Source organism: Ambystoma mexicanum, chromosome 6p (assembly GCF_040938575.1).
Source record: "Ambystoma mexicanum isolate Mex_15411 chromosome 6p, UKY_AmexF1_1, whole genome shotgun sequence".
Lineage (NCBI taxonomy): Eukaryota > Metazoa > Chordata > Amphibia > Caudata > Ambystomatidae > Ambystoma > Ambystoma mexicanum.
Genome location: NC_090935.1, coordinates 305,414,913 through 305,441,626, shown reverse-complemented (window position 1 = coordinate 305,441,626; position 26,714 = coordinate 305,414,913). Strand labels below are relative to the sequence as shown.

Below are 26,714 nucleotides of genomic sequence, written 5' to 3'. Positions count from 1 at the left end.
GTTCCTTGGTGTTGGACTTAGCCTTTGCAATGCTCTCATTGAATATATTTTTTTAGTGTTGATTATTAATTTTTTGGAGTGTTTGGAGTAGTCAGTTAGTTTAGTCTTGTTGGCGTTAGTAGGGGGGTGACGCCAGATGGGTTGCATCTTTTTTTTGTAATCTTAGTTCTTTAAATTGAGGCGTAAACCATGCATTGAGGTGAGATTTCGGTCTGCCTTTGCACAGTTTGACTGGAGCAATAGTGTCCAAGGCCTTGGCATTATTGAAGACCTCTACTAGTAGTTTAGGGTCTGCGTTGTTGTTGATGGAAAGAAGGAGGTGCGGGAGTAGTTTTTTTGCTGTAATATCCTTTTTACTTCTATTTGGGAGTGGGGGTGCCATATCAATGATTTTGGGGCTGAGGAGGTCAAGCGTGGCAGAGAAAGTGATTAAACGGTGGTCAGTCCACGATTGCGGGCCAATATCAGTAATGGTAATGTTACAGTTTAGTTCGGCCACCCAATCAAGGGTCCTACCTTTGATATGGGTAGGGGATAGTACTTTGTGTATGAGTCCCTGATCATTAAGAAGAGCAGCTATAGTTTGGGCATGTTTATTGTCAATGTCGTTGAAGCCAAGATTAAAGTCCCCCAGTAGCAGAGTTTGTGAGTGGTCTTTAGTGTTGTTGGCTATGAGGTTAGTTAGGTCCTCCTCGAATGTTCAGAGTGGTCCAGGAGGTCTGTATACAAGGTAGATAGTTAACGTGCGATTGTTAGATACAAGATTAGCCGTAAGTACCTCACATGATGAGCAAGGAGGTGAGGTAGCAAGACTGATAGAGAGGTGAGTTTTGGAGATAATGGCTAGGCAGCCTCCTCTGGAATTAGGCCTGTCTACACTAAGTATCTGGTAGCCGTCAGGTACTGCCACCATAAGGGTTGGTCCTGCTGCCTCATTAAGCCAGGTTTCAGTTATGGCGAGTAGGTCCAGATTCTCGTTGTGTAGGATGTCAGCAATTTCAGTGGCATGGGCCACCAGAGATCTGGCATTGATAAGTGATCCAGATAGAGCCAGTGTGCTATTAGTTGTAGAGTTAGAGGGAGGTTTAGTTATTGGTTTATTAAGGCTGGCAACATTTTTAGGAGTAGTAGCAGTATGAGTGAGATTCCAATTATTAGGATTGGACATCGCTGTACGGTTATTTAAGTTAATATTTTTTCGTTCATAGAGGCGTGACAGTCTGGTTACAAGTCTCATGTTTCTGTCCTGAGGAGGGCATGTTAAGATAGTGGCAAGGGCCATTATGGCGAGAAGGCCATGTATAAGTACTGTGGGCTGGGTCCTCTGGTTTCAATCATATTCAGGTAGTTAAGGAAGTAGGATAGCACAAGGTGGGCTGTTCAATTATCGCCTACTAGGCTAGTTCTAGTTGGCTCAGCAGGGCTAGATTTAATTTGCACTAGGTAGGCAAAAATCAATTTGCGCAGGTAGGCTAGAATCAATTGTGTGGGTAGGCTAAAATCAATTACATAAGGCAAGCTAAAATCAATTTGCGCAAGTAGGCTAACATCAATTGCACAGGTGGGCTAGAATCAATTGTGTGGGTAGGCTAAAATCAATTACATAATGCAAGCTAAAATCAATTTGCGCAGGTAGGCTAAATCAATGACAAAGGGACTCAATTTGCACAGGTAGGTTAAAATCAATTTGCACTGGTAGGCTAAAATCAATTTGTGCAGGTAGGCTAAAATCAATTGCACAGGTGGGCTAGAATCAATTGTGTGGGTAGGCTAAAATCAATTACATAAGGCAAGCTAAAATCAATTTGCGCAGGTAGGCTAAATCAATGACAAAGGGGCTCAATTTGCACAGGTAGGTTAAAATCAATTTGCACAGGTAGGCTTAAATCAATTTGCGCAGGTAGGCTAAAATCAATTGCACATGTAGGCTAGAATCAATTGTGTGGGTAGGCTAAAATCAATTACATAAGGCAAGCTAAAATCAATTTGCGCCGGTAGGCTAAATCAATGACATAGGCACTCAATTTGCACAGGTAGGCTAAAATCAATTTGCATAAGGTAAGCTAGAATATATTATATGGACAGTAGTATGGAGCACATTTGCTAGCATATGGGTGGTGCACCATACTATGGTGGTAAAAGGTCCGCATATATAATTAACTCTGTTGGCAGTGTCGTAGCTAGTTGTGAGAGTGTAGAAAGCAGTATTTAGGCGAATACAAAAAGTGCCAACATGTAACCATGTTCGGTCACGACATGCGGGCGTAGGTCCGAATTGGACAATAATAGTGCCCCATACTACTTAATGATGTGGTCGCGGGAGTGGAGGTGGGGTCGGTATACGAGGCTCTAGTGTTAGTCAGGTTTAGTCAAGGTGCGCAATGTTAGAATCATATCAGCAGGAGGCTCTAGGCAGGTAGTAGATCTTACTTCTGGGAGATTTTGTTCATGCCCCTACCCACCCGCTATTTAGGATGCGTGTAGGCGCATACCTACCCCTACCCACCCGCTATTTGAAGGTACTTCCTGCTTCTCCAGGCAGAGAGTGGGGGATAGATTGCTGTCCTCGGCTGGGGCCTCCGTCTGGAACAGCCTCCCTGCCTCTCTCAAACTTGAGAAGGACCACCTAAGGTTCCGGAAGCAACTTAAGACCACCTTTTTCGCTTCTTTTTTTTTTTTCTCTCTCTCTCTCTCCCTCTCTCCCTCTCTCCCTCCCTCCCTCCCTCCCTCCCTCTCCCTCTATCTCCCTCTCTTTCTCATGTTTTGCTAACTGGTTACCTGTCTGCCCACTGAACCTCACGGGCACAAAGGCTCCTGCAATACCTGCGACCAGTCACCCCTTGCACTGCCTCCAGGCCTCCCACCCACTTAAGGACTGTATATGCAACCCTACAGTCCCCTACCTTTCTGTACTTGCTGAGCCACCACCCTCTCAGCACTTACTGCGTTCTTACCACTTCACTCTCCCCTCTTTCCTCCCCCTAACACGATCTGTATGACAAAAGACCTAGTAAGATCGTTTGTTTTGTCCTCAATCCGTATACCCGTCCTTGTCTTGTCGCGCCTAGAAACACTTGTGTACAAAATTATAAAAAAATGACTTATCATATAACTCAAAGATGCCTTTTTTCATTTCACTTTTTTGTTTATTGTTACTACTTGTTTGTTATTCACGGAAGAGTTAATACTGTTTTTAACCGGTTTTGTGATTCTAACTGTGAATTGTGCATTGAGATTACGTTCTACTAATTCCAAAATAAATAGCAAAACAAATGTCACCACAGCTACCAGTGTTGTGGAAAGAAAGCTGGCAATGCAGATGAAAGTACTGGACATCTTGTGTGGGTTAAGATTTCACTGTACCTGCCTGTGTTGTAATGGGAAGGAAACTTGCACTGCTGTTACCCAAGGCTGCACCCGTTAGGGAGAATTCTCATAAATGGCTGATTTCCCTTACCTAATGAGTCCCTCAGCAGCTTTGCTGGATTTCTAGGGTTTATTTTTTTCACCTGGTAAGAGTGTAAGCCATCTCCCACTCTTACATGTGTTTCGCTGTGTGTTTTCACTTTGTGTGATCTTGGGCACTGGAGCCTCACCTACTCCATGAGCACCACTTTTTGTGCGTCTTACACAGCACCTTCAGTGCAGTGAGACAGGATTGTCTTTGATACTTCCCACTGACTCAATTTTTCTGGGCTGACTACTGTCCCCCAGAAACAGGTAAAGTTGCCATTAACTTTATATAGTCACTTTAAACCACAGACCCAGTACACCCTATCTTACATGGAGTATTGGAAAGGGTTAACTCTTATTCTTTTTTGTCTGTGCCTCTTGGAGCCCTGTTTCGCTACCCTTAACATTAAGACTTGGCTGGTGGCAGTGGTAACTACCCTAACTTTTCTACCGCAATTATATTATATAAACGTGGTATTGTTTTAGGCTAGATTAGCCTCGAACAAAAACCTGCTTGGCCAAATGCATTTTAATTTTGGTTCCGACTGGGTTTATTTGCCATTTCTTTTTGTTAAAGTCTTTCTCGTGTTTTTCTCTGCGCGCCAAACCGGGGATGATTCCTTTGTTTGCCGTCTTTTCGCAGGCTTCTGCACAGAAGCCCTCCTTAAGGCGCCTGATAGTCTAGGTAGGAAGGATGTGAGGGAGTGATCTTCGGTCCCCTGCCATGGGTTCCCTTGGTAACCCAAGTCGCACTCTTGTCTGAATGGCTAAGGGGACTGGCCTTGCCAGGCCAGCCACCCTGCTGTGTGATTGACAGCCAGGCTGTATGAATGGGGAAAAACTGCATAAAAAGCAGGTCTCTGGGAATGGAAAGGCAGAGTCGTCACTGGAACGAAAGAACCAACGAGGAACTGGAAGAGGAGGACCCCTACCACGACTGGACTGCCCGGTGAAGCCCTGCTGCAGATCTGAATCCGACGACTGAGAAGATCCTCCATGAAACTTCTTCGCTTGAGCTGGTGGGACCAACCAGTTCGCCCAAACTACAAGCCAGGACCCCTCCTCTGGTCGAATTCGCTGTACAGAGCTACAGGGGCCCGATAGCCAGGAAGGTCGGACCCTGCTTGGGTTTTAAAGAGCGCACCTTTTATTCGTTGTTTTGCTCTGCTGCTGGTTTGTTCCCTGGGTGGCGCAGGACCCTCCAGTCTTCCTACTTCGTGTCAGTCCGACAGTCGCTTCAGGAACCGCAAGCCTGCAGGAACCACCAGGAACGTCCGCCTCAGCTACAGCTCCCTCTTCATTTTAAGGTACTGTGCAAATCCGGTTGTCCGTTTCGTTCAGACACAGTGAAAGTGTTTCAAATCTTTCTCCAATCCGAGGGCTTGTCCTTCTCTTCTCTTTGAACTAACTTTTCTACCAACCAACCTCGTCCGGAATCTGTGCCACGAACTTTACCGCAAACTACCCTGAGCTGTGTGATGTTGAGCAAAAGACTTTTGACCCATTGACTTTGACCCTAAGCCTATTCTAGCTGATCTCCTCACGGTAGTCTCTCTTGTTCAATTGCCCTGAGTACTTACCTGTTGGTTTGCCTAATTTCTAATAACTTTGTCTTTCCCTCCCTTCTAAATTGCTGGAGTGCCATTTTGCTCTCACTTCATTTTGTGAGATTCACTTGTCTGGAATTTAAGGGAAGTGGTGTAGTGTATTTATGATTATGATTTTTAACTTGCTTAGAATAGTGAAATGTTATACAACTGCTGAGTAAATAAATATATATTCTTTTACGTAGAAACCTTGAGTCAGTGTTTGCCTGAATCATAGCAATTGCTGTCCTTTGTGTAACTATTTGTACTGCTCACTTACTCTTGCGATAAGTCTGACTGCTCCACTACTGCTACCACTATAACTGTGCAGTACAGGCTTGTACCAAAGGTGAAATTGTACTGTCACTTGTAGTCTTAATTGTGTGTAGTGTTCCCAAAGGGTACTGCATATAATTCTGCCTAACAGCACCCAATATGCAACTGTGGAAACTGGCATGCACATTTCTAACTGGAAATGTGAAAAATGTGATTGAAGTCATGTTTCGGCTCCCCTACCCACATCCTGGCTTGTCTCTTCGGGGACCTCGCGTCGCCTCCCCAGCCAGAGGGCTCCTGCGCCTTTTCATTTGAAACATGTCCATTGTCCACTGCATGGACAGGGGCTGTCCATTCATGGAAATGTTGCGCCAGTATGGCTACATCTGGGGATAGGCGGCTTGTGTAGCATATGATGGTGGTGCATGTGCATATCAAGAAACATCTGGTTGAACACAGGCTTATGGTGCTGAATAAGAGCATGGGTGGCTACATTTGAGCATATGACGATGTCCCCATCATACAATCGAGATGCATAGCCATGCAAGGCTGAATAAGGCATATGAAGTATTTCGTTCCATGTATCGTTTTAAATGGTTTTCCTTTGTGCATCTCCCAAAAATGTAACTTACCAGGTGTGAGCTCTGGGCAGCTTCTCCGGACTTCCCCACTGCTCGATTGTAAACAACTGAGGACCGTTTGAACCTGCAATGATTAACACATTTGAATTCAGTTTAATTTTTTTACATTTAATTATTCAAGAACAAACCTAGTGGCGGCTTGATAACTTTGCAATTGGAGGGGTGCACATATTTTCCCTGAATATGCAGAGACAAGCAGCCCGAACCAACCAACGAGTGTAGGGCTGTCCCACCGAGACAGGTTTAAAATAATGTGTTAAAATCATGCCTTTTCAGCACAATTTGAGGACATTTGGATAAAAAGCAACGGTTTGCAATGGGTTTTGTAGGGTAGAACATAAACATGTTCATGCTGCCTGTACCCAAACATATCCAAGAAGGCTGCTCAAATATGTGCCAGTATTCCCACATAAAAACCTACTCCTGTTCACGTTACCAGTACAAAATGCTCTGCTACAGTAAAGAAACATGTCCAGACCGTACCTACCAATGGGAGCTACCACCATGTAGGAACACTCATGCTATCTTCACCCTTGATGTCCAGTCAAAACCGCCATGCCACAGAAAAGAAAGATGTCCAGACTGTACCCACCAATATGGGCCAGTACCACGTAGGAACACTCGTTATACTGTCTTCACCCCTGCATGGCATTTTACTGTGTATCAACTTGATGTCCATTAAAACATGACATGCACAGTAAGAGCTACTATCATCCACCTTCCTCTCTTCCATCCCCTCACCACCCTCAACAGACCTGTTCCCCAGGCCCAGCACACACGCCTCATCAACATTCACACATCATTATTTCTTTATTCACTCTCACATTCACACACATGCAAAAGCATTCATATGGCATTCACTCTCACAGTCACAAACACATATCCGCATTTATACGCCATTCATTTTTCATTCACATTCATCCGTGGTGCGCCCCAAAACACATTCATATGCTCTCTCGTTCACACGTGCACACAAACGACTTAAGCTTGCAGTAGAAATCTACCGTGCACAAGCAGTAGCGGCAGCCGTCTATGGTTCAGAATTCTGAGGCTACAACAATAGCACACATCTGGTAATCAGAGAAAATAGGGTCCTAAAGAGACTCCCAAATACTGCCCTGTCTATACCAACTAAAATGGAGCTGGTCTTAAGTGGTATTGAGTATATGTTCAGACTAAGGCCACTTGCACATTGGACTAAGATTCGGAATTGTGAGAATCTGGAACCAAATTGCTAATCCCTTGTAGATGTTTTTGGGAGCAGCTCTCGGGGGAGCTCCACCATGGTTCAAATATGTTAGCTCTATGCTAACTAACCTGCATCTTTCTGAATTTTAGAGCAAGCCCTGCAATGGTGTGTGAGAGAAAGCCTTAGTCAAAGATGCATGCGGAAAAGTGCAATAGGGTTTGAACCTTACCTGGACAGATTGGGAGCAAAGGACTGGGGCCTTGTTACTGAAAACGAGAGAAGGATTTTGCCTATTCGGTCATTTACAGTCTTCTAGCAGGGAGGTGATTCCATGAAATGCCCCAATTCTAGCTGTCAGGCCGAATTACACTTTATTTTATTACACTACCCTCCGTATAAAACATCGAGGATGCGTTAGTTGAATCCGATGTTTAAGAACAAGGCAGTTCTAAACAGCAGCATGGCAGAAGCAACTGAAATATGCTCTGATGATGGTATTGGCTTTGGGGCTCTTATGATGTAGTTTTAGGGCTTTCACAAGAAGGCAGCTACCCCGATATGATTTTTATTAGTGGTTAAACAGCTGACAGTTTTTATTCATTTTGTTCTTTTCTTACTGTATAGATTTATTATACTAAAGTGGCAAGTCAAATGGCCGTTATTATTACCTGAAGTGTGTATTATTAGAGGTTCGAGGTATTTCATTTTCTGCACAAACCATCTTTCTTTATGAATTATAAGAAAGCAATTTTAATAATCGATATGATATGGAAATATTAGATCTAGGCTCAATGGATTCGTTTATCTATAGGCTCTAGGATATCGGGGGACCATCCCATTAAACATTAGGGGCTAAAATACAGTGGGATTATTTACCAATCCCACAAACCTGTAAATGAAAGTAGGAATCTAATATTCCGATAGATCCCGGTTATTTGATCTTGCAGTGTTGTCACTGTTTATATATTTTGTTGAGGCATGGTATTTAAAAGGAACCTTTAGGTAAGATCATTTTTTAAGTATGTTATATGTATCTAAAGGTTATTTATTTTAATCACGTCACCATTATACAGACAGATCCTTGGGGCGTCTAGATGTTGCATGTCATTTGGTACTCTTTATGCATTAGTTGTGCAGAGCCGGTAAGATAGCTCAGCAAGTTGAGCGCTTGCTGCTGTGATCTGAGCGTGATCTGCAGGTCACAGGTCGCAAGGCCAACTCAGCCTTTCATCCTTCCGAGGTCGACAAATGAGTAGCAATTTCGGTTGGGTGATATTGTTTGTAAATATGTGCTCTGTAAAGCGCTTTGGATTAAGGCGCTATATAAATAACACATCATTATCACATTACATCATTATTAGTTAGGCATGGCATCTAAGGGAATATTTAAGTACGATACTTGGAAAGATTTAGAAGCATGTTAGATGTATATTTAAAGGCTAGTCATTTGAGTCCAGTATGAGTTTAATTTCTGTGTGTGTGTGCTTTTATGAATGACGCTTAAAATAAAGCTTTAGAGAGAACATACACTCTCTCATATACACTCACACAAGCTCTCTCCCTCTCTCGAACACATGCACTCATACACATGTTTTTATTTATTACCTACATCCACCCTCTGGATTCCAGTCCTCTCAGCCTTGTGCCCTGCTGCAATGAAGGCCATCCAGCTCCCGTGCAGCATACAACATGCACCCGGAAGCATAGAGTGCTTCCTGGCTCCTGCATATGCGCTGGATCCGGAGCGCCAGCATCTCGTTCCCGGCGTCGCAAGAGAGCTCCATTGCACATTTAGGCCTGCAGTGCCTCACCTGAACCCCCAAGGAGTCATTGAAGGCTGGGGAAGTAAAACACCCCACCCCCATCCAACCGGCGTCGAATGGCTCTTTGTGCATGGGTGCTAGGCTACTACTGAATTGTAAAAAGAGAAACCATGTTTTCCTTTGTCAGTTTAGGCCAGCCCAGGAGTGCGCCCCTCAGCTGCACAAAAATGCCGAGGGAGCGCTCGCTGTTTACACTATGTTGGCTGGGCTCCTCCATAACGGGTGGTACTAATGGCGGATCAGCGACCCCTCGCTCATTATGGACAGCCACCACTCAAGTGCCTTTCACCAATCACTTGACTTACCATAAAGTTCAGCAAATCCATTCATAGGCACTCGTGACGTCCCAGTAACAAACTGCAGCAAGCGAATACGTTTCTCAGCATCCATCAGTAAGACAGCCTAAACACAGATAAACAGTGCACTAATCAGGTATAATCAATCAATTAACTGGAATTTACTTAGATGGCAATAGATAAATCAACACAAGCCTTCTTAAACAAAATGACAAAAAAACAGAGTTCTGAGTAATAGTGAAACATTTAATTATTCTTTAGGTTTCGTCATTGAAATGTATGTCAAAGCGTTATTTTCTGATGACCGGGCACTGTACATCTAAGCACCTGCATGCAGCTCCAGGAAAGGGGCTGGACACACGGGAGAAAATGGTCAGTATTCGCCCAGGTTCCACCAGCCATCCACACCACTTCCCCAGGTGCTGCCATCTTTTCTTCAGCAGCTCAGTACCAACGCCACCCCAGGCCCTCTCCATGCCCCTCCCCGCCCCCATCATCCCAAACGCCCCCTGACTTTCCTGCAAGGCTGGGGCCGCCTGACACTCCCTACCCTGTCCGCACCATGCCATCGCAATAGAAACAGAAAAGGGAATTGGTCCCTTTTCTATTTACTATGTCGGCAGCCATCTTTTTGGGATGGACGGTTGGCGGCACGTTGCCTGTCTCCAGTCAAAAAAACATATTTAAACTATTTGCCCCCCAGATGGAGCCCTAGTGTGCAAATTGTAATCAACTCCATATCCGCTCGGACCTACGTAGGCTCGAGCAGGCCTGTGATAGCATAGCTTAAGAAGGAAGACAAAATCCCTGCCCTGCCTGCAGGTATGCTCTATCTAAAGAAAGGCAAGCTGAATGGTCATGAAAAAGGAGGAAACGGGCGTAATCTTCAGCATACCCTTGAGGGGCTAACCTTTTCCAGGCCTAGTCATTCAAGCTTTATGGTGACACTATGGTCAACAACTTGTCTACTGCTGTTTTTGTCTGTACTATTTCTCGTCTTTGAGGGCTCCCTTTTTTACAAGTCATATGTTGTTTATTCCCTGCCACTCTAGCTGAAAAACTGGCCAAGACTTTGGCGACACTTTTTGTGGAAAATTATGTGTTACTCCTATGCATTTTCACCTCTGTCTAATATCGTGAACTCGATAGTCATTTGCTGTAAAAAAAAACTTGACCTGCACCATATCTGCTTGATTTATCAGCTTGAATGACTTAATTGCTTCCTTTTCACCACAGGCACATTGATCCTTGGTATATTGTGTAGTTTTCTGAAACACCTGTAGCTCAAAGCATGATCCATTGTGGGAGTCTGAACTACCTGTAGTGTTATCGTTTTATAGCTACGTATTCTAGAAAATAGATTATTGTTTTTTTTTAGACACAAATATGCTTTTGTTGCAAATGATTTATTTTTATTGTCTAGAGCGGGAGCTTTGCCTGTGGGCATCAGAGCGATGCACAACGCGCTGTACAATAAATACATACACATATTATTTCACCAAATTGACAGTAAATAGCCATACAATAACCAAGCTTTAAGAGGTTTTCTAAATTTTAAAAAGTGTTGGTCAAACGTAATTTTTTGGCAAGGCATTCCATAGTTTTACTGCACCCACTGAGAATGACTGGTTCATTGAAAAAGAACGTTTAAAACGTGGCACTTCCAGATATAGTTTTTCTCGACTGTGTAATGCTCTCGAGTTTCTCTGTTGCCAGATATTCAGGAGCCCTAAAATAAAGAGCTTTGTAGTCCTCACACCATCTTGAATTTGATCCTTTGTTCAATGGGTAGCAAATGCAACGCCTTCAAAATTTGTGAAATATGGTCAAACTTCTTAGCGCCATACACCATTCTTGCCACAGCATTGAAAACAGATCTTTAAGGAGAAATTGATGATTTTGTTAGCCCACATATGTATAGAATTTCCAAAATTACCCGAGAGGACCAGTGCTTGGATTAATGTTTGAAAATGGGAAATTGTCACATACGGTTTTACTGCTCTCAACGAACGTAGATGAACATTTGCTGCTTTGACCTTACAATGTATCTGCGAAATCAGGGAAAGTCGCAAATCCATCATTAACCAAAAGATTTTACTGTGGAAGTACAATGTCTAAGAGCTCCAGAAATATTAGCTTTCTGTAAGCTTTCGATCAATAATGAATCGGTAGTCCCATTTGAGATGAGAAGAAAGGCTCTTATATGGACTACGTTTAAAAACATTAGAAGCCATTCAACTCTTAATAACATGGAGGCACTCTGTTAAACACTGTAGGTCTCCATTTGCCGAAGCTTTTAGGTACAATTGTGTATCATCTGCATAGTCACTCAACAGCTGCATATATAAATTAAAAAAATAGCGCCCTGCGGAACCACAAAAGGTATTGTACAAGGGTCCGAATGTTCTCGTTCCAGTTCAATTATTTATCTCTGCATAGTCAAAAGGATTGATTCCATTTTAAAACTAGTCCCTAATCCCAATTCTTTGTGATATCACCGTGAGGAGGATCTCATGGTCGATAGTGTCATATGCTGCAGTTAAACCAAGCAGCACCAGTACACATGAGTGTACACTGTCTAGTGACTTATGTCACCTTGAATCTGCAGGGTTGCTGTTTCAATACTATAGCAAGGATCTGAAGCCTGACTGAAATGTACCTATGAAATGTTCCCTTTTTTATCCAGTTATTTCATTGTAGGGTTACTACTGTTTCCAAGAAATTATCAATAAACAGGGGGGATAAACAACTACTTTCCTCTCAGTAATGTTCTTTCTGATGGACAGTCCTTCCAGAGATTCCTCATCTGGCCAGTAAATTGGCTCAGCAGATTACACGCTCGTTGCTGTGATCTCGGTTTGATCTGAAGGTCACAGGTCCACATACCGGCAAGGTCGCTTCAGCCTTCCATCCTTCCAAGGCCGATAAAGTGAGTACCAAATTCGATTGGGTAATAACAATAATGTATGTATATATATGTTCTATGTAAAGCACTTTGGATGAAAGAGCAATATAAATAATAAATGATTATCTAAGATATCCCTATCCTAGTGCAGCTGTTCTCTGGAAACTTTTCAGCCACCAGGGGATGCAGCGTGGCTGTGCGTCAGCTCCGTGCGACACCTCTACATGTCTTGGGCCAGATAGGACGTCAGGGCCAGTGACCTATATACAAACCTTTTCCCTTAGCGCTCAGATGGACCGCAGAACTGATGGTGTACTAGGGCGATGAGGAATCAGTAGGAGTAACGTCCATTTGAAAGAACATTATAGAGAGGCAAGTCATTTGTTCTGCTAATGGACTCCTTCCACACACTGATTCCTCATCTACGATAGACTCCCAGTACATAACCTGGAGGAGAGAGGAAGCCAGGACACCAAATAAACCAGAAAACTCTGGAGGACTGCACTGCCAAAGTGGGCATCCTGGCAAGCAAGGAAATCCAAGCAACAATGCTTAACAAATGTGTGCAAAGACGCCCACGCTGCCGCCTGTCAAATGTCCAGGACAGGGAGTTCCCTCTGCAGCGTAGAGGTGGCAGCCACTCCCTGGTAGAATGCGCTCAGAGACCCTCCAGCACATCCTTCCCAGCCAGATGGTAGCATTTTGAGATGCAGAGAATGATCCACCTGGACAGGGTCTGTTTTGTAACAGCCCAGCCAGCACAAGCACCAGCATAACCAACGAAAAGCCTCTCTAATACTAGAGGTATTTAGCGCTTACCTGGACTCCTCAGGAGTGTAATGCCTTCTCAGCCTGTGAACCTGTACTTGGGCACTTCTTGGATTCCTTTTCTGTAAAAACGATAACAACAACAATAGAATGGCTATTGCATCTAATTACTGAGAAGGTGCAGCCTTAATATATATACTTTGGTATTCTCCCCTCTCACCTGTGTTTATTATGTGTGGAGCTCTCCATCCTGGTTTCTACAGGGGCACGTTGAAAATGGAATACAATGGAGTCTTGGAATGCTGAGGACTCAATAGTTGTTTGCCCTGAAAATGTCTACACTTTTCCAGGAAATGTCTTTGGGTAATGTATCTTTGGAGAAAACGCTGTAATCTTTAGATCATCTAATTATTCTTACGTTGGAGAGATCCCTCTTTCTAATAAATAACTTTTCTTTTGCAGGTTCTCAGAATTCGGAAAGGTTCATGGCTGCGGATGACTACGAGGTTACTTAAGCTGAGGAAACGCTAAACAACGCAAGTTCAACTAAATGGAATAACTGCAGTTTTCAGGAAAAGCACGGAAACAACTGTGCTGAGAGAAACTTGCAGTACTTCAGGTACGTAAGCTTATTCAACCTTCTTTTGTATTTTTCTATTCAGTTTATTAGTTAATTAAATACCTCTGTTTTATCTGCTGATCTTCGGAAAGCTGAGGAAAATCCTTTAAGAATGGTGCGGAGGTGGCAGAAGAAACTTCTGACTGAAGATGCTGCGGCTTACGATGAAAACTGCTGTCGGATGATGCTGCAGCTGAGAGAAAATCTTCTGACCGAGATACTGCGGCTTCGGACGAAAACTGCTGTTGGATGATGCTGCAGCTGTGAGAAAATCTTCTGACTGAGATACTGCGGCTTCGGACGAAAACTGCTGTCGGATGATGCAGCAGCTTTGAGAAAATCTTCTGATTGAGATGCTGCGGCTTTGGACGAAAACTGCTTTCGGATGATGCTGCGGTCGTGAGAAAAACTTGTGACCGAGAAGCTGCGGCTTCAGATGAAAACTGCTTCGGATGATGCTGCTGCTGTGAGAGAAACTTATGATAGGAGCTGCTGCGGTAATAAACGACCACTGCTGACTGAGATACTGCTTCGAAGAAAACTAGAGTTCGGTAAGTTCTCTATGAGCTATGAAATTCTGCTGTCTTTTTTCTGTAAAGCTAATGTCTTATAGTTCTCTCCTTTGACAGGTTCGGTGAGGATAAAACGTCGATAGCTTTAGCCGCTGTCAGCGGAGAAGATGTGAAGCGAGCGCTTCAGCGGAGGCGGGGCTTAAGTAGCTCCCTCTGCAATATCAATGGAACGCGCCGTCAGATCTGAATGGATCTTGCGGCAGCCATGTATGGAGTATAAGGCCAATGTTAACTCTATGAAGGTCTATGGAAACTGATGCTGGGAGTGGTGCAAATGCCATGTATGCCAGGCTAACACCCACTTTTGACCTTTGGGCTTGTTTTAACCATTGTTGAAATCTATCTTGTGTGAATGAGTGAATAATTTCTCTTGAATGTGTACGAGTGGTATGGATGTTAATGAGTGGGATAATAATCAACCAACTAATAACACTGTATGAGTATACTGTACAGGCTATTGAACCATCTAGATTCCTGTTCTTTTGGCTTCCATGTGTGCAATTTCACTACTATGGCCCAACACAGTGAAGTTATATCCAATGTGTATGTTTAATCTTGTTTTACTAGATTTCCCTTCTCCGCTGATTAATTCCTCAAGAGGGTAATCTCATTTGTTGATGCACCAAATGTATTTAATGCTGTTGTGTTTGAATATTAATTAAAATATGTAATACATTTTAGATCCTTTAATTAATCTTTCTGTTACCGTCTATCTTTGATGGAATCCCCATAATTTGAGGATGAAGGTTGGCTTCTGAAGGCTCTGTCCTGGTAAGACAGCGGTTAACGTTAGAGTCAGGTGCCTTTTTTGTTGTTTGACAAGGGTTCCGCCCTTTATGTGAGGGTTTGCGTGTCTCGCTCTTTTCCCTCAACCTCCCTGTGTTCTGTCGCAAATGCCATGTATGCCAAGCTAACACCCTCTTTTGACCCACTGACTGAGGTAATGTTCCTGGCTTAACTGGGATGCCTGAATGTACACTGTGCTCATTGGCTGGAATCATGACAGTTCCAAAAGACCCCTCTCAAGGATTGACCCTCCGGTCCTGGCTTAGTAGGGTGATTCTGATGGAACTGTTGGAGTAATTTGGGGGCATGAATGTGTGAGCTGGGTTCCCAAGTTCTGTCCTGTGGACCAAACACTTTCCAATCTACAACGTAGAATAGTTTCTTTCGGACAATCTTGGAATCAAAGATCTTTCACTACGAATTCTGGTTCCCCTTTTATGATGATTGGGTGTGGTGAGGGTTGAAGTCGGGTCCCTGGGTTCATTGGTTTTAGCAAAGAGACATGGAATACAGGGCGAGTTCGCATGTGAGATGGCAGGTTCACTCTTACTGCTACGGGATTGACTATGGTTTCTACAGAAAAAGGGCCCTGAAATCTAGGCTGGAATTTACGTGGGCCTTTAAGTGCAATGTGTTTAGAAGACAACCAAACCTTGTCCCCCACTTTATATTCTGGAGATTCTCTTCGAAGGTTATCTGCAAATTTCTTTTGGCTTTCCTTTGCTGTGGTCAAAAGTTTCAGGACCTCTTTCTGTACGTGGGTAATATTCTCGCAAAGGTTCTGTACTGCAGGCATCTCTAAGGTTTCTACTGGGTCGAAGGTAGAGGTCCGAGGATGTGAACCATTAAGTATGTAGAAAGGAGTTTTTATACGCAAACTCAGCAATCCAAAGGACATCCACCCAAGAATAATTTATCTGGTGGAGAAGACATTGCAGGTATTGTTCTAGAGTCTGATTGGTTCTTTCCGTTTGTGCATCAGTTTGTGGATGGTGACTTGTAGATAAATGTACTTCGACTTTAGCCAACTCACAACACTTCCTCCAGAATTGGGAGACAAATTTACTTCCCCTATCAGAGATCGCTGCAGACGGAAATCCATGGAGACGTACTATTTGTTCCAAGAACACCTTTGCTAGGACTGATGAAGTAGGAAGCCCCTTGAGGGCAATGAAATGCACAATTTTGGAAAACAAGTCCACCACTACAAGGATCGTATTAAAGCCAGAGCAAGTGGGCAATTCAGTAATAAAGTCCATAGCGATGTATGCCAGGGTGCTGGGGGGACAGGTAGCGGTTGCAGTAGTCCTGCGGGCCTCAGCTTTGAGCTTTTGTTTAGAGCACAAATGTCGAGAAAGTTCGAACAAATCTATGATGTCCTTGCGCCATGTTGGCCACCAGAAAGGTCTTTGGATTTTGGCCGTGGTCTTAGCGATTCCAGGGTGCCGTCCAATACGGCTCCATGGTAATCTGCCATAACTTTCTTTTGTAGCTCCTGATTTGGTAGGTAGAGTCGATTCTGGAAATAAGGTAAATCTTCTTGAACGTCAAACTTGGGTCCTCTGGATTTCCAGGTCTCTAACTCTGAGGTGGTAATACTGAGGAGAAAGTGTGCCTTTAAGTCTTCTTCCGAAGATCCTGTGACTCCTAGCATCTTTTGTTTTGGAATTATATTTACAAAGTCTGAGGTACTTTGGGTTTCTTCCTTCTCTCCGTGACAAGGCACCTGCTTTTCCTTTACATACTCCTGGGTGCTAAGTGATAAAGTCGTATTCTACGAAGAACAATGCCCAAAGGAGTTGTCGAGATGATTGAGCTTTTGCGTTGTGTAAATATTAGAGGTTTCGGTGGTCTGTGAAAACTGTGAAGGTATGCCGTGCCCCTAACAGATGGTGTCTCCATTCTTTAAAAGCGTTCTTAATGGCTAGTAATTCCTTATCTGTAATGCTTTAGTTTAATTTGGTGCTTGAAAATTTCTTTGACCAAAAGGCCACTGGATGAGGTTGTCCGGTTTTGGTATCTTTCTGGAATAATACATCTCCCATTGCAGCACTGGATGCATCTGTTTCTACGATAAATGGTAGCTCAGGTTGTGGGTGTCAATAACAAAGTTATTGGATGGACCAGTTGTAAAAATCCTGCTACGAAGCGCCTGTAGAAGTTTGCAAATCCTGAAAAACTTTGGACTAACTGATGTAGGGGAAGGCCAATTCAAGACTGCGTCAACCTTTCAGTTGTCCATTTGAATTCCCATTGGTGACAGGATAAATCCCAGAAACTCCACTGAGGTCGCATGAAAGGAACATTTCTCTAGCTTGACAAATAGTTTGTGCTGCCGTAATATGGTAAGCACTGCTCTTACATGGGTTATGTGTTCTTGAATCGAGCTTGAATAAATTAGGATATAATCAAGGTACACTATGGTACAAACATTGAGTAATTCACATAAAGCATCATTAAAGTTCTGGAAAGCTGCGGGGGCCAAAGGGTATGACATGGTATTCCTATAAACTGTATTTTGTGCGGAAGGCAGGTTTTCCATTGGTCTCCTTCCTTGATTCCCACTAAGCGGTAGGCTCCGTGAAGATCTAGTTTAGTGAATATTTTGGCATCCGTTACTTGATCCATTAACACAGGTATAAGTGGAAGGGGGTACCAGTTCTTTACAGTGATTTGGTTTAGGGCACGATAGTCTATGCAAGTACGAAGGTCCCCTTCCTTCTTGGGTACGAAGAACAAAGGAGATGACATAGGGGACTTGGAGGTTCGAATGACACCGTTAGCAAGATCATTTTCCAAATAGGTCTTTAAATTAATATTATTTTGTTCTGTTAAAGCATAAATTCTGCTGCATGGGGTCTTCAAACCAGGGATCAAATCAATTTGACAATCATATGGCCAATGAGGGGTTAGCCTGTTCTTCAAACACTTCCTGAAAATCCCTGTACTGCGGTGGAAGTGTTCCTATTAATCCTAAAGTGGATTATTCTCTTGAAATCACTTGAACTTCCTTCTTGAATATAGCAGGAATGTCTGCAATCGTCTGTAAATACTAAGGTCGTGGCATGCCAATCAATCTGTGGATTATGTTTCACTAACCATGGATCCCAAAAATCACTTTAAATTGTGGAGCAATTTAGGTCAAACAAGATCTTTTCTCAAGGTCCCTCCAGGCAAAGGAAGATGCAAACTTCAGTACACTTCGTCACTGGTCCGGATATCAGGTGAGTCCCATCTACTTCGGTGACATTTTCTACCAAAGCCTTTTGGTTCATACCAATACCCATCTTGCCTACGACCTCGTAATCCATGTAGTTCCCTATCGCACCACTGTCCACATATGCTTCTAGAGCATATGTCTGGGAAGGTCACTGCTCAAGGTAACGGGAACAACGAAATGAGAGATCTGAATTTCCTTCTTCTGGCTCGACAAGTCGACCTCTACACTTGTCGGGCGTTTACGTATGCTTCTTTTCTTTGATACTTCTGTCTGCCTGGTCTACTACTCCCAGTGGTTTCCATGGTGGTTTAACTGGACAATTTCACAAGTGGTGACCTGCCGATCCACAATAGAGGCATAGATTCTGTTGTCTTCTTTTGTCTCTTTCTGCCTTAGAAATGGGACCCCCGAACACCACCTAACTGCATTGGTTCAGAGTGACTTTCAGTCGTTGGACGTGTTCCACAATCTTTTGAACGAACATAGAAGGATCTAGGTTCCGATCTGGCCTTATTGGAGCGCCGGTTCTGCAGTCGGTGATCTTACTGTATAGTTAAGTCTATAAACTCAGCACAACCTGTAGGAGGATTCACTACTTGCGCTAACATGTCTGAGTTCTCCCCGCAATCCTCGATAAAAGCGGGTTTTTCTATTCTCCTTAGGCCAACTAGTCTCTGCTACAAATCAATTAAAGGAAGCTATGTATGCCAACAATTCATGGTTATCTTGACATAGATAAAGTAGCTCATTATACAAAACCTGACACTGCGCAGGATGGGCAAAGAGGTCTCCAATTCCTGCCGAAAACCTGGGAAATTCCTTAACAAGGCGGTCATCTCGATTGACTAAGGGTATAGACTAGTCAGCAGCATGTCCCCCCAGATATGTCCCCCCAGATATGAGAACACACCTTGGCTTGATCTGAAGGGAAAACCCTGGGTCTACACAGGCAATGTAAATTACATTGTTTCATAAAAACTGCAAAGTGCAGAGAAGCCGTAAACCCAAAAGGTGATCTGCGGAAGATTCATAGAATTCCTTCCATTGGAACCCAGCTTAATCAATCCTGCTGTGGTCCCCACGCAGCCCCTGCCCAACTCCAAGGTGTATGTCACCACCTCACCCTTGGAGTGACATACAGCCTTTTTGGCTGCTGACAGTTTGGGTGAGTGGGGGTTGTTCCGATAAGTTACAATCTGTCCCCGAGTTCAGGGTTCTGGCCCCCCGTTGGAGGCCATTGTTAGTAGTTCGAGGCTCTTTGAAAAACCTCAGCCTCAGGAGAACCTAGGCCAACGCGCCCCTCGCGACCATGGCTGACCTGAACCTCTCCCCACCACCCCACCCCCCGCGGCAAGGGAGCCCAGGGAGCCCGCCCTCACATCAAAAACTGAAATTCACTACCCTAAACTCCCCTCCGAAAAGGAAATCCATTCTAAGAGGCTACATGACAAGGGAACCTCAGCGGCTTTCCTACAAGAAACTCCCCTAAAGACTTCTCCCACCTCTGCAGTAGGTTTTTCCACCTGCAACTAATGACCTCCAATGGCACCAAGAAGGGAGGCACCGCCATCCTCTTTGCAAAAGAACTGAAGCCACAAATCCTAGACACTCTACGATGCCAGGAAGGACGCTTCATCACAATCAAATGCATTATTTTTGACCAGCTCTACACCCTTATCTCTGCTTACGCTCCTAATGAACACCAGGAAAGGGTTTTACCAAGACCTAGAGGAAGCCCTCCTCCCATTCACTGAGGGGCAAGTCATCATTGGGGGAGACTTTAATGGAGCCCCGCACCCACTCAAAGACAGATCGCACCCCCTCCCCGCTCATCCAGAGACCTGAAATTGGCAAAAGGCTTGCTTCAGCTCTTCCAGACCCTATATGTTGTTGACACCTGGAGGGTATTATCTCTGGAGGAAGAAAACTACATGTTCTACTCATTCGTACATCGTACCTTCTCTCGAATTGACCTGCTACTAGCCTCACGCCCCAGTCTCATTAATCTTGCGAACTCGCGACCTGGACTCCACCCCCCCCGACGCCAATGATCTCTGTATGACCCTATCCTAAACGACATGGCGGTGAGGGACTCCATAGCCAGGACAATAAAAAACTTCTTTACGGAAAACCGCGATGAAGATACCTCCCCAGCTAACACCTGGGATGCCATGAAGGTGGTGCTCAGAGGAGAACTGATTGCCCAAGGCACTGCCTTTCATAAGCGTAAACAGCCAGCCCGCGTCGTCCGGGAAGCCGAAGTCCAGGAAGCGGAAACCACCCACAAGTGGAAGGGTTGTTCCCCGAAATCCCACAGAACTCTGCAGGTAGCAAGAAAGAAGCTGGAGGCGCACTACGCCGAAGCTACGGCACATCTACTAACCAAGACTAAACAATAGTGCTATGTCAACAACAACAAAGCAAATAAGCTGCTGGTAAATAAACTGGCCAAATCGAAGAGAAAAAACACTATCCTGGGCCTCCGAGACCCATAGAGCATGATACAATTCGCGGAACGTGAGAAGCTGCGCCTGGCAGTAGCCAACCAAGCAGAGATAATGACTAAAGTCCCGCGAGACCAAAGCGAACAACAGTCCTATATACGGGAAGCAGCTCTCCAACTTCTCACTCCCTCGGCGAAGGAGTGACTTGAGTCGCCCATCACCAGTGAGGAAGTTGAGGGGGCCATAAAGAGCCTGAAATCTAGAGCCCCGGGTCCAGATGGGTTTTCCAGCTGATTCTATAAACTCTTTCGCCCCCAACTAGCTGCCCCTCTAACCTGGCGCTTCCAACTCCTTCGTAGCCACCGGGCATACACTCTAAGATCCTGGCCACTCGCCTGACACCCATCCTTCCCAGCATCATAAACCTGGACCAGACTGGGTTCACTACCCACAGGTCAACGAGGGACAACATCCGCAGAGCCCTAAACCTGATAGAAGTTGCCAACCAGGACGCACAACAACTTTCCCTGCTGGCCCTGGACTTTCCTACGCCTTGTTCTCGAAGCCTGCAGCTTTGGCCCAACATTCCAGAAGATGATCCTAGCTAATTATCAATCTCCCAAGGCCCGGCTGAGAGTCAACGGCCTCCTATCGGATCCGATCCCTCTTACATGTGGAACAAGACAAGGATGCCCCTTGTCCCTGCTACTCTTCGCCTTGGCCATGGAGCCCTTGGCCCAACATATCTGCCGTAACCCCCAGATCAAAGGCCCCCTGGTAGGCCCAGCCCAACATAAGATTGCTCTCCACGCCAATGATGTGCTGCTGACCATCACTGATATTAAGGTTTCCATAAAGGCAGCCTTGGCCGAAATTCAAGGATTTGGCAGAGTATTGGGCTTCACCATCAATTTTGGGAAATCAGTGGCTCTGGGAGTGGGACTGAACCTTGGCGATAAGGAAGCCTTAGAGAAACAAAGCCCACTCCAATGGAGTCTCAAATCTATCCCTTACCTGGGGGTCCGAATCCCGGCCCACCCAGCAAAAGTATATCAGACAAACTTTCCCCCGCTCTTTGAAGAGTTGGAAAAGGACCTCAACCGCTGGCTATCACAAGACATCTCCCTCTTGGACCGCATTACGGCCTGCAAAATGAACCTCCTCCCACGGTTCCTATACGCCTGCTCCTCCCTACCCACCTCAATCCCACTCCCTCCCTTGCAACACTTGCAAAGGAAAATGATCAAATTTATTTGGAGGGGCAAGAAACCGCGCAACCCTCGGAGGACTATGATGGGCAACGCAAATCTGTGAGGACAGGGGGTTCCTGACCTTCGGAAATACCAAACTGTAGCACAGCTGCCCCACCTCCAGGCATGGGGAATCGCCTCGGAGTGCCCGAAATGGGTGGAGATCGAACTGTCCTGACTGCCTCTCCCCCCTCCGCTTTCTCCCATTCATCCCCACCGCACTGCGCCGAACTTGGCCAAACATGCTGTCCTCCATCAAACACTCGCTGAGGGCCTGGGACTGGGCCCGCAAACACAAAGGCATTCCGGGGGACCTGAGCGCCTTTTCTCCAATCTTTCTGAGCCCGGCCTTCTCCCCGGGCATTTGCCAAACAAACATCTGGAACTGGGTGGCTGGAGGACTGGAGTCGCTGGGGCAGCTCTTTGGGGGGTGGGGGGGGGGGGTCGCACAAACCTTTGAACAATGCAAAAGAACCTTCCAGTTGGTGGAAACAGACAGGTTCACTTATGTCCAACTGCGACACTGGTTCTCCCACCCTCGGACTCGAACTGCAGCAACACAAGCGCACGATAAATGACCTGCCATCCCGAGGGACGATCTCAGCCCTCTACAAACTCCTGCAGGCGGACCCCTTCCTCACCAAGCCCTCCTATATGTCCCAATGGGAGGCGAACCTGGGTCATGCAATAGAGGACAATACTTGGATGGACATCTGGTCAAGAACACGTATGGCCTCCCGCTGCATCACCAACCGGGAATGTGCCCACAAACTGCTCCTAGGTTGGTACTACCCCCCGCTCCGCCTTCACCACTTCCAGCATACTTTGGACCCGCGCTGTTGGCGCCTTTGTGACCTCTCAGGATCCTACTTCCATATGTGGTGGACGTGCCCCAAGGTAAGAGAATTCTGGTCTCAGTGGCTCGCCACAATAAAAGACATTACTCACTTGACAATCCCACTGGCCCCCGAACATGTCCTCTTGGGGACCCCGGTCCCAGGTGCCTACCCAAGAACAGGAAGGAAGGCAGCCCTGATAACTCAACTTTTGCTAGCGGCCAAAATTACCATGGCGCGCACCTGGAAATCCTTGGAAGGCCCTCTGCTGACCCTTTGGTGGATAACACTTTAGGACATTTTGATAGCCAAAAAGGTCACGGCGGCCAAAGCGGGCTACCTTCATTGCTTCACGAACAGTTGGGCGACGCTGATGGACTATGACCAGAACTATCCGGCCTTAACCTATAAGCCACGCCTTATCGCAAACGCTGTGTACTCAACCAGCGAACATCTATCGCTTGACCCGGCCCATTGAGTCGGGGAGATTAGACACATGAGGGGATGACGGGGGGGGAGGGATAAAGAAAATGTCAATTTATACGTATCACAAGGGGCAGTAAGTAAGTAAATGTTAATGTATTGTTCTCCTGTGCGCTGATATATAAACAAATAAATTTTTTTTTTAAAACTGCAAAGCGCTGTGGATCCCCCGTAAACCTCTCTAGGGCTGCTAATGGAATGTTCCCGGGCAAAACTACCTGCAAAGGAGGACCGGGAGCAGAAATGGGACCCTGTGAAACCCCACTAGGGAGTGGGGCTTGTCAAGCTTGGGATTGTAGTAATTGGCGACCGAATTCATGGGTGCATTCTGTTAACCACCAACTATCTCCTGAGAGAATTGGTTTCAGACCTAGCTGCGTGGACTTCTGCTCTTAATTCTCCTAAAATCTGGGATAAATGATCAATTCCTGTGTCCTCCATTACGCTCACGTGGAGTATTTTTTATTTTTTTTATTTTATTGTATATGGTTTACAAGAAACCTTTACAAAAAATTGTCTTTAAAAGGTAGAAAAACATTCATTACATTTAAATTTCAATTATACAAACAAGCGTTAAAACATAGATCCAGTTTCCAGTTAAGATTTCAGAGAATAAGGGACAAATTTAAATTTAAATTTGAAGAGTTCAGTGCAGAGTACACTGCAGCATTAAAAATATACCGACAATAAAATTTAAAATTTACCAAATTCTAAAATAGAGAATAAACCTACAGCGAATAAAGAGAAATTTCATAGAGTCAAGCATAGTCATAACAAGCATAATCATAATCAGCGGGGCGTATAAATCTAAAGCTTTGATAAATCCAGCCACAGCAAGTCCATCCTTAATGTTTGAAATAGTGAGACACTGAGACCAGATCAAATGGGCCTCCCCCATTTGCCCCATTACATTAAAACGACCTAGATATTTGTCCCTTAAAGCTGTCAAAGCAGTGCAGTCTAAAAAGAGATGCCGAGCGGTTTCAATCACCCCCAAAGTTTTACAGAAACGGCAGCTAGGATCTAAATCAGAGAACTCCTTCCTTTTATGTAAAACTTCCCGAGTGGGGAGGAGATTCCATCTGAGTTTAATGAGAAGGGAGCGATAATATCTGTTGGGGAATTGGTTCAAAATAAAAGACAACAGGCCTCTTTTCTTATGATCAAATTGTAAATCTCTCAGAGAGGGGTACGAGTGTACTTTTTCAATAGTGTTACTCCAGTCGTGACAAAAGAGACACTCCTTGACCTTATTCGGATTCGTTAGTAGGGTGTCCCTATCGGAGGAAATATCCAACAGGGTCTTGTCACAGAGATCACTAAAAGCGTTGAGATATAGATTCTTGACTAAATGTCCCTGAGAAGAAATCATGTGGCCCACATCAGCATAAAGAGTGTCAGCTTTAGGAGAAAGCAAAGCTGAGAAAAGTGAGAGAATCCTCCAGAGAATCCTGGCTCGAAATGAGACTAACCCTAATTCATACCTAATAGCCACTATTGGAATGGAATTTGGCAGTTTTAGAATTTTCCTCCAATAGATACCCTCAAGAGAGTCCCAGAAAATCAAAAGTGCCGAGTAGTGGAATTCCATTCCATACAAAAGTTTTGGAGTAACCTTACCCTTAAAAAAATCTACTACAGGCTTAAGGGAGAACATACCATATTTATTGTCTAGTTTGAGGGATTGGGAGATGAGAGGGAGCAATTTGTGTCTGAGGAATCGTCTAAGTTCGATCGCCGAGGGTCTAGCCAAAATCAAATAACCAAGATAGATGATTTTATTTGCTCTAATTATATTTTCGCCACCTATTTTCCATACTTTGTTATTCCCCATTCTCCCCTTCGAAAAGACCATAGTACGGGTTTTGCTCGGGTTAATCTTAAGGCCATTAAGAATACCGTATTCTTCAAATTTACATATGAGCCTCTGCAGGCCCACTTTAGTTTTATCAAAAAGAAGAAAGTCGTCGGCATAAGCCAACCATGAGAGCCTCAGATCCCCTAGTTTAGCACTCACCATGCCTGCATTTCTCAGGAAGTCATCCACATCAGCCATATAAGCTAACGAGCAACCTTGTCTCACCCCAATACGTGTCCTAATCCTTCTGGAGAGGGTTCCTGCCAAGTCGAGCCTGATGTGGACCCCTGAATTTTCATACATGGCCATGATAAGAGATAAAAGCCCTGCCGGAATGCCCCATTTGGTTAGTTTTTCCCATAGTCTTGACCTGATAACCAGGTCAAAAGCATTTGACAGGTCAATAGATGCAACATAGAGAGGACCATCATATTTACCCCAGGAAGAGGTCTGTAGGGCGCTGAGAATAAGACCATTGAGATTAGTTGAGTAGCCTGCCCTAAAGCCTGTTTGTTGTTTGGGGAGAATATGATTTTCCCTGATCCAAACATTAAGGTGCGAGAGCAACAGAGAGGCAAAAAGCTTACAATCCGCATCAATAAGCGAGATAGGTCTATAATTTTTGACCTCGTTACGCAGGCCTCTTTTGAAAATTGGAACAATGTGAGCAGTTTGCCAACTAGTGGGTACCTTCCTGGAATTAGCGACATCTTCAAAGAGCAAAGAGAGGAGGTTAGCCCAGAGAACTGGCTCAGCTTTGAATGTGTTGTTAGTAAGGCCGTTAGGTCCAGGAGCCCTAGATTTCTTGGCTTCGGAGATGAGTCCTAGTATTGTCTCGGAGTCAGTCGGAGGCTTCCATAAGTCCTTAGAGGGGTTGTTCCCCAGAAGACAGGAAACTGATCTCTCACCCCCAATGTCAAAGAGTTTAGTGTAGTGCTCAACCCATTGAACCTCAGGGATGGCATTTAGCTGGTCGGCGACCGCCGCATTATCTAGGCTAGATACTGTAACCCAAAATGCCCTCAGATCTCGTTTTATAAGCACTGCGAGCATATGATCTATGCTACAAAATGATGCAGAAGCTTTTCTAGACTTACAATAGTTTTTATATTTTTGGCGGATGGTTTTAATTTTTATATTTTTGTCGGCCCATTCCATTTCTAGGGCTTGTACATCTCTAATGAGTTTCTTAGTGAGACCCTTTACATTAGCCAATTCTTGGTCAAATCTATGAAGGTGAGATATTTTAATAACACCTTTCCTAAGCTGGCCGTGAATACTACGCTGTAGAGCAGTGAGAAAGCTATCGAAATGAACTGTATTGAAAACTGCCAATTTCCAACAAAAAGAGGTATGGTTAAAAGAAGAGATCAGTTTACGATTCAGTAGGCTGATATTGAGAGGAGTCCAACGAACCCCTGTCCCTTGTCCCACAGTTTGGAGATGGGTAGGTCCCCCCACGGGCAAAGACTTAGTCGGAAGGAGACAAAGAAATGAGACCCGGAGAATACCATGGTCACTCCATGAATTGAAAGAAACCTCGACATTAGACGAGAAAGGAGTGAGAGAGTGATCTACAAACACGTAGTCTAAGGTAGATTTTAATGAAGATCTACGCCAAGTGGGTCGAGATAAATTGGTAGCGTCGTAGTAACCATTGAGACAAGTAAGACCCACTGAATCCATGGCGAAATTCCAACAACGACCAC

The 26,714-nt window shown here is 44.7% G+C and overlaps 1 protein-coding gene across 13 annotated transcripts in view; it reads right to left on the bottom strand.

Moving 5' to 3' along the window:
- Positions 1-26,714, bottom strand: part of NEDD4L (NEDD4 like E3 ubiquitin protein ligase) — a 2,900,454-nt gene that overhangs the window by 52,694 nt on the left and 2,821,046 nt on the right. For all 13 annotated transcript variants that reach the window (XM_069627054.1, XM_069627053.1, XM_069627056.1 and 10 more), the window contains 2 exons: positions 9,274-9,370; positions 5,948-6,020 (listed from right to left, as the gene is read on the bottom strand). In XM_069627054.1, the coding sequence (XP_069483155.1) occupies positions 5,948-6,020; positions 9,274-9,370 (170 nt within the window). The remainder of the gene's footprint in view (positions 1-5,947; positions 6,021-9,273; positions 9,371-26,714) is intronic.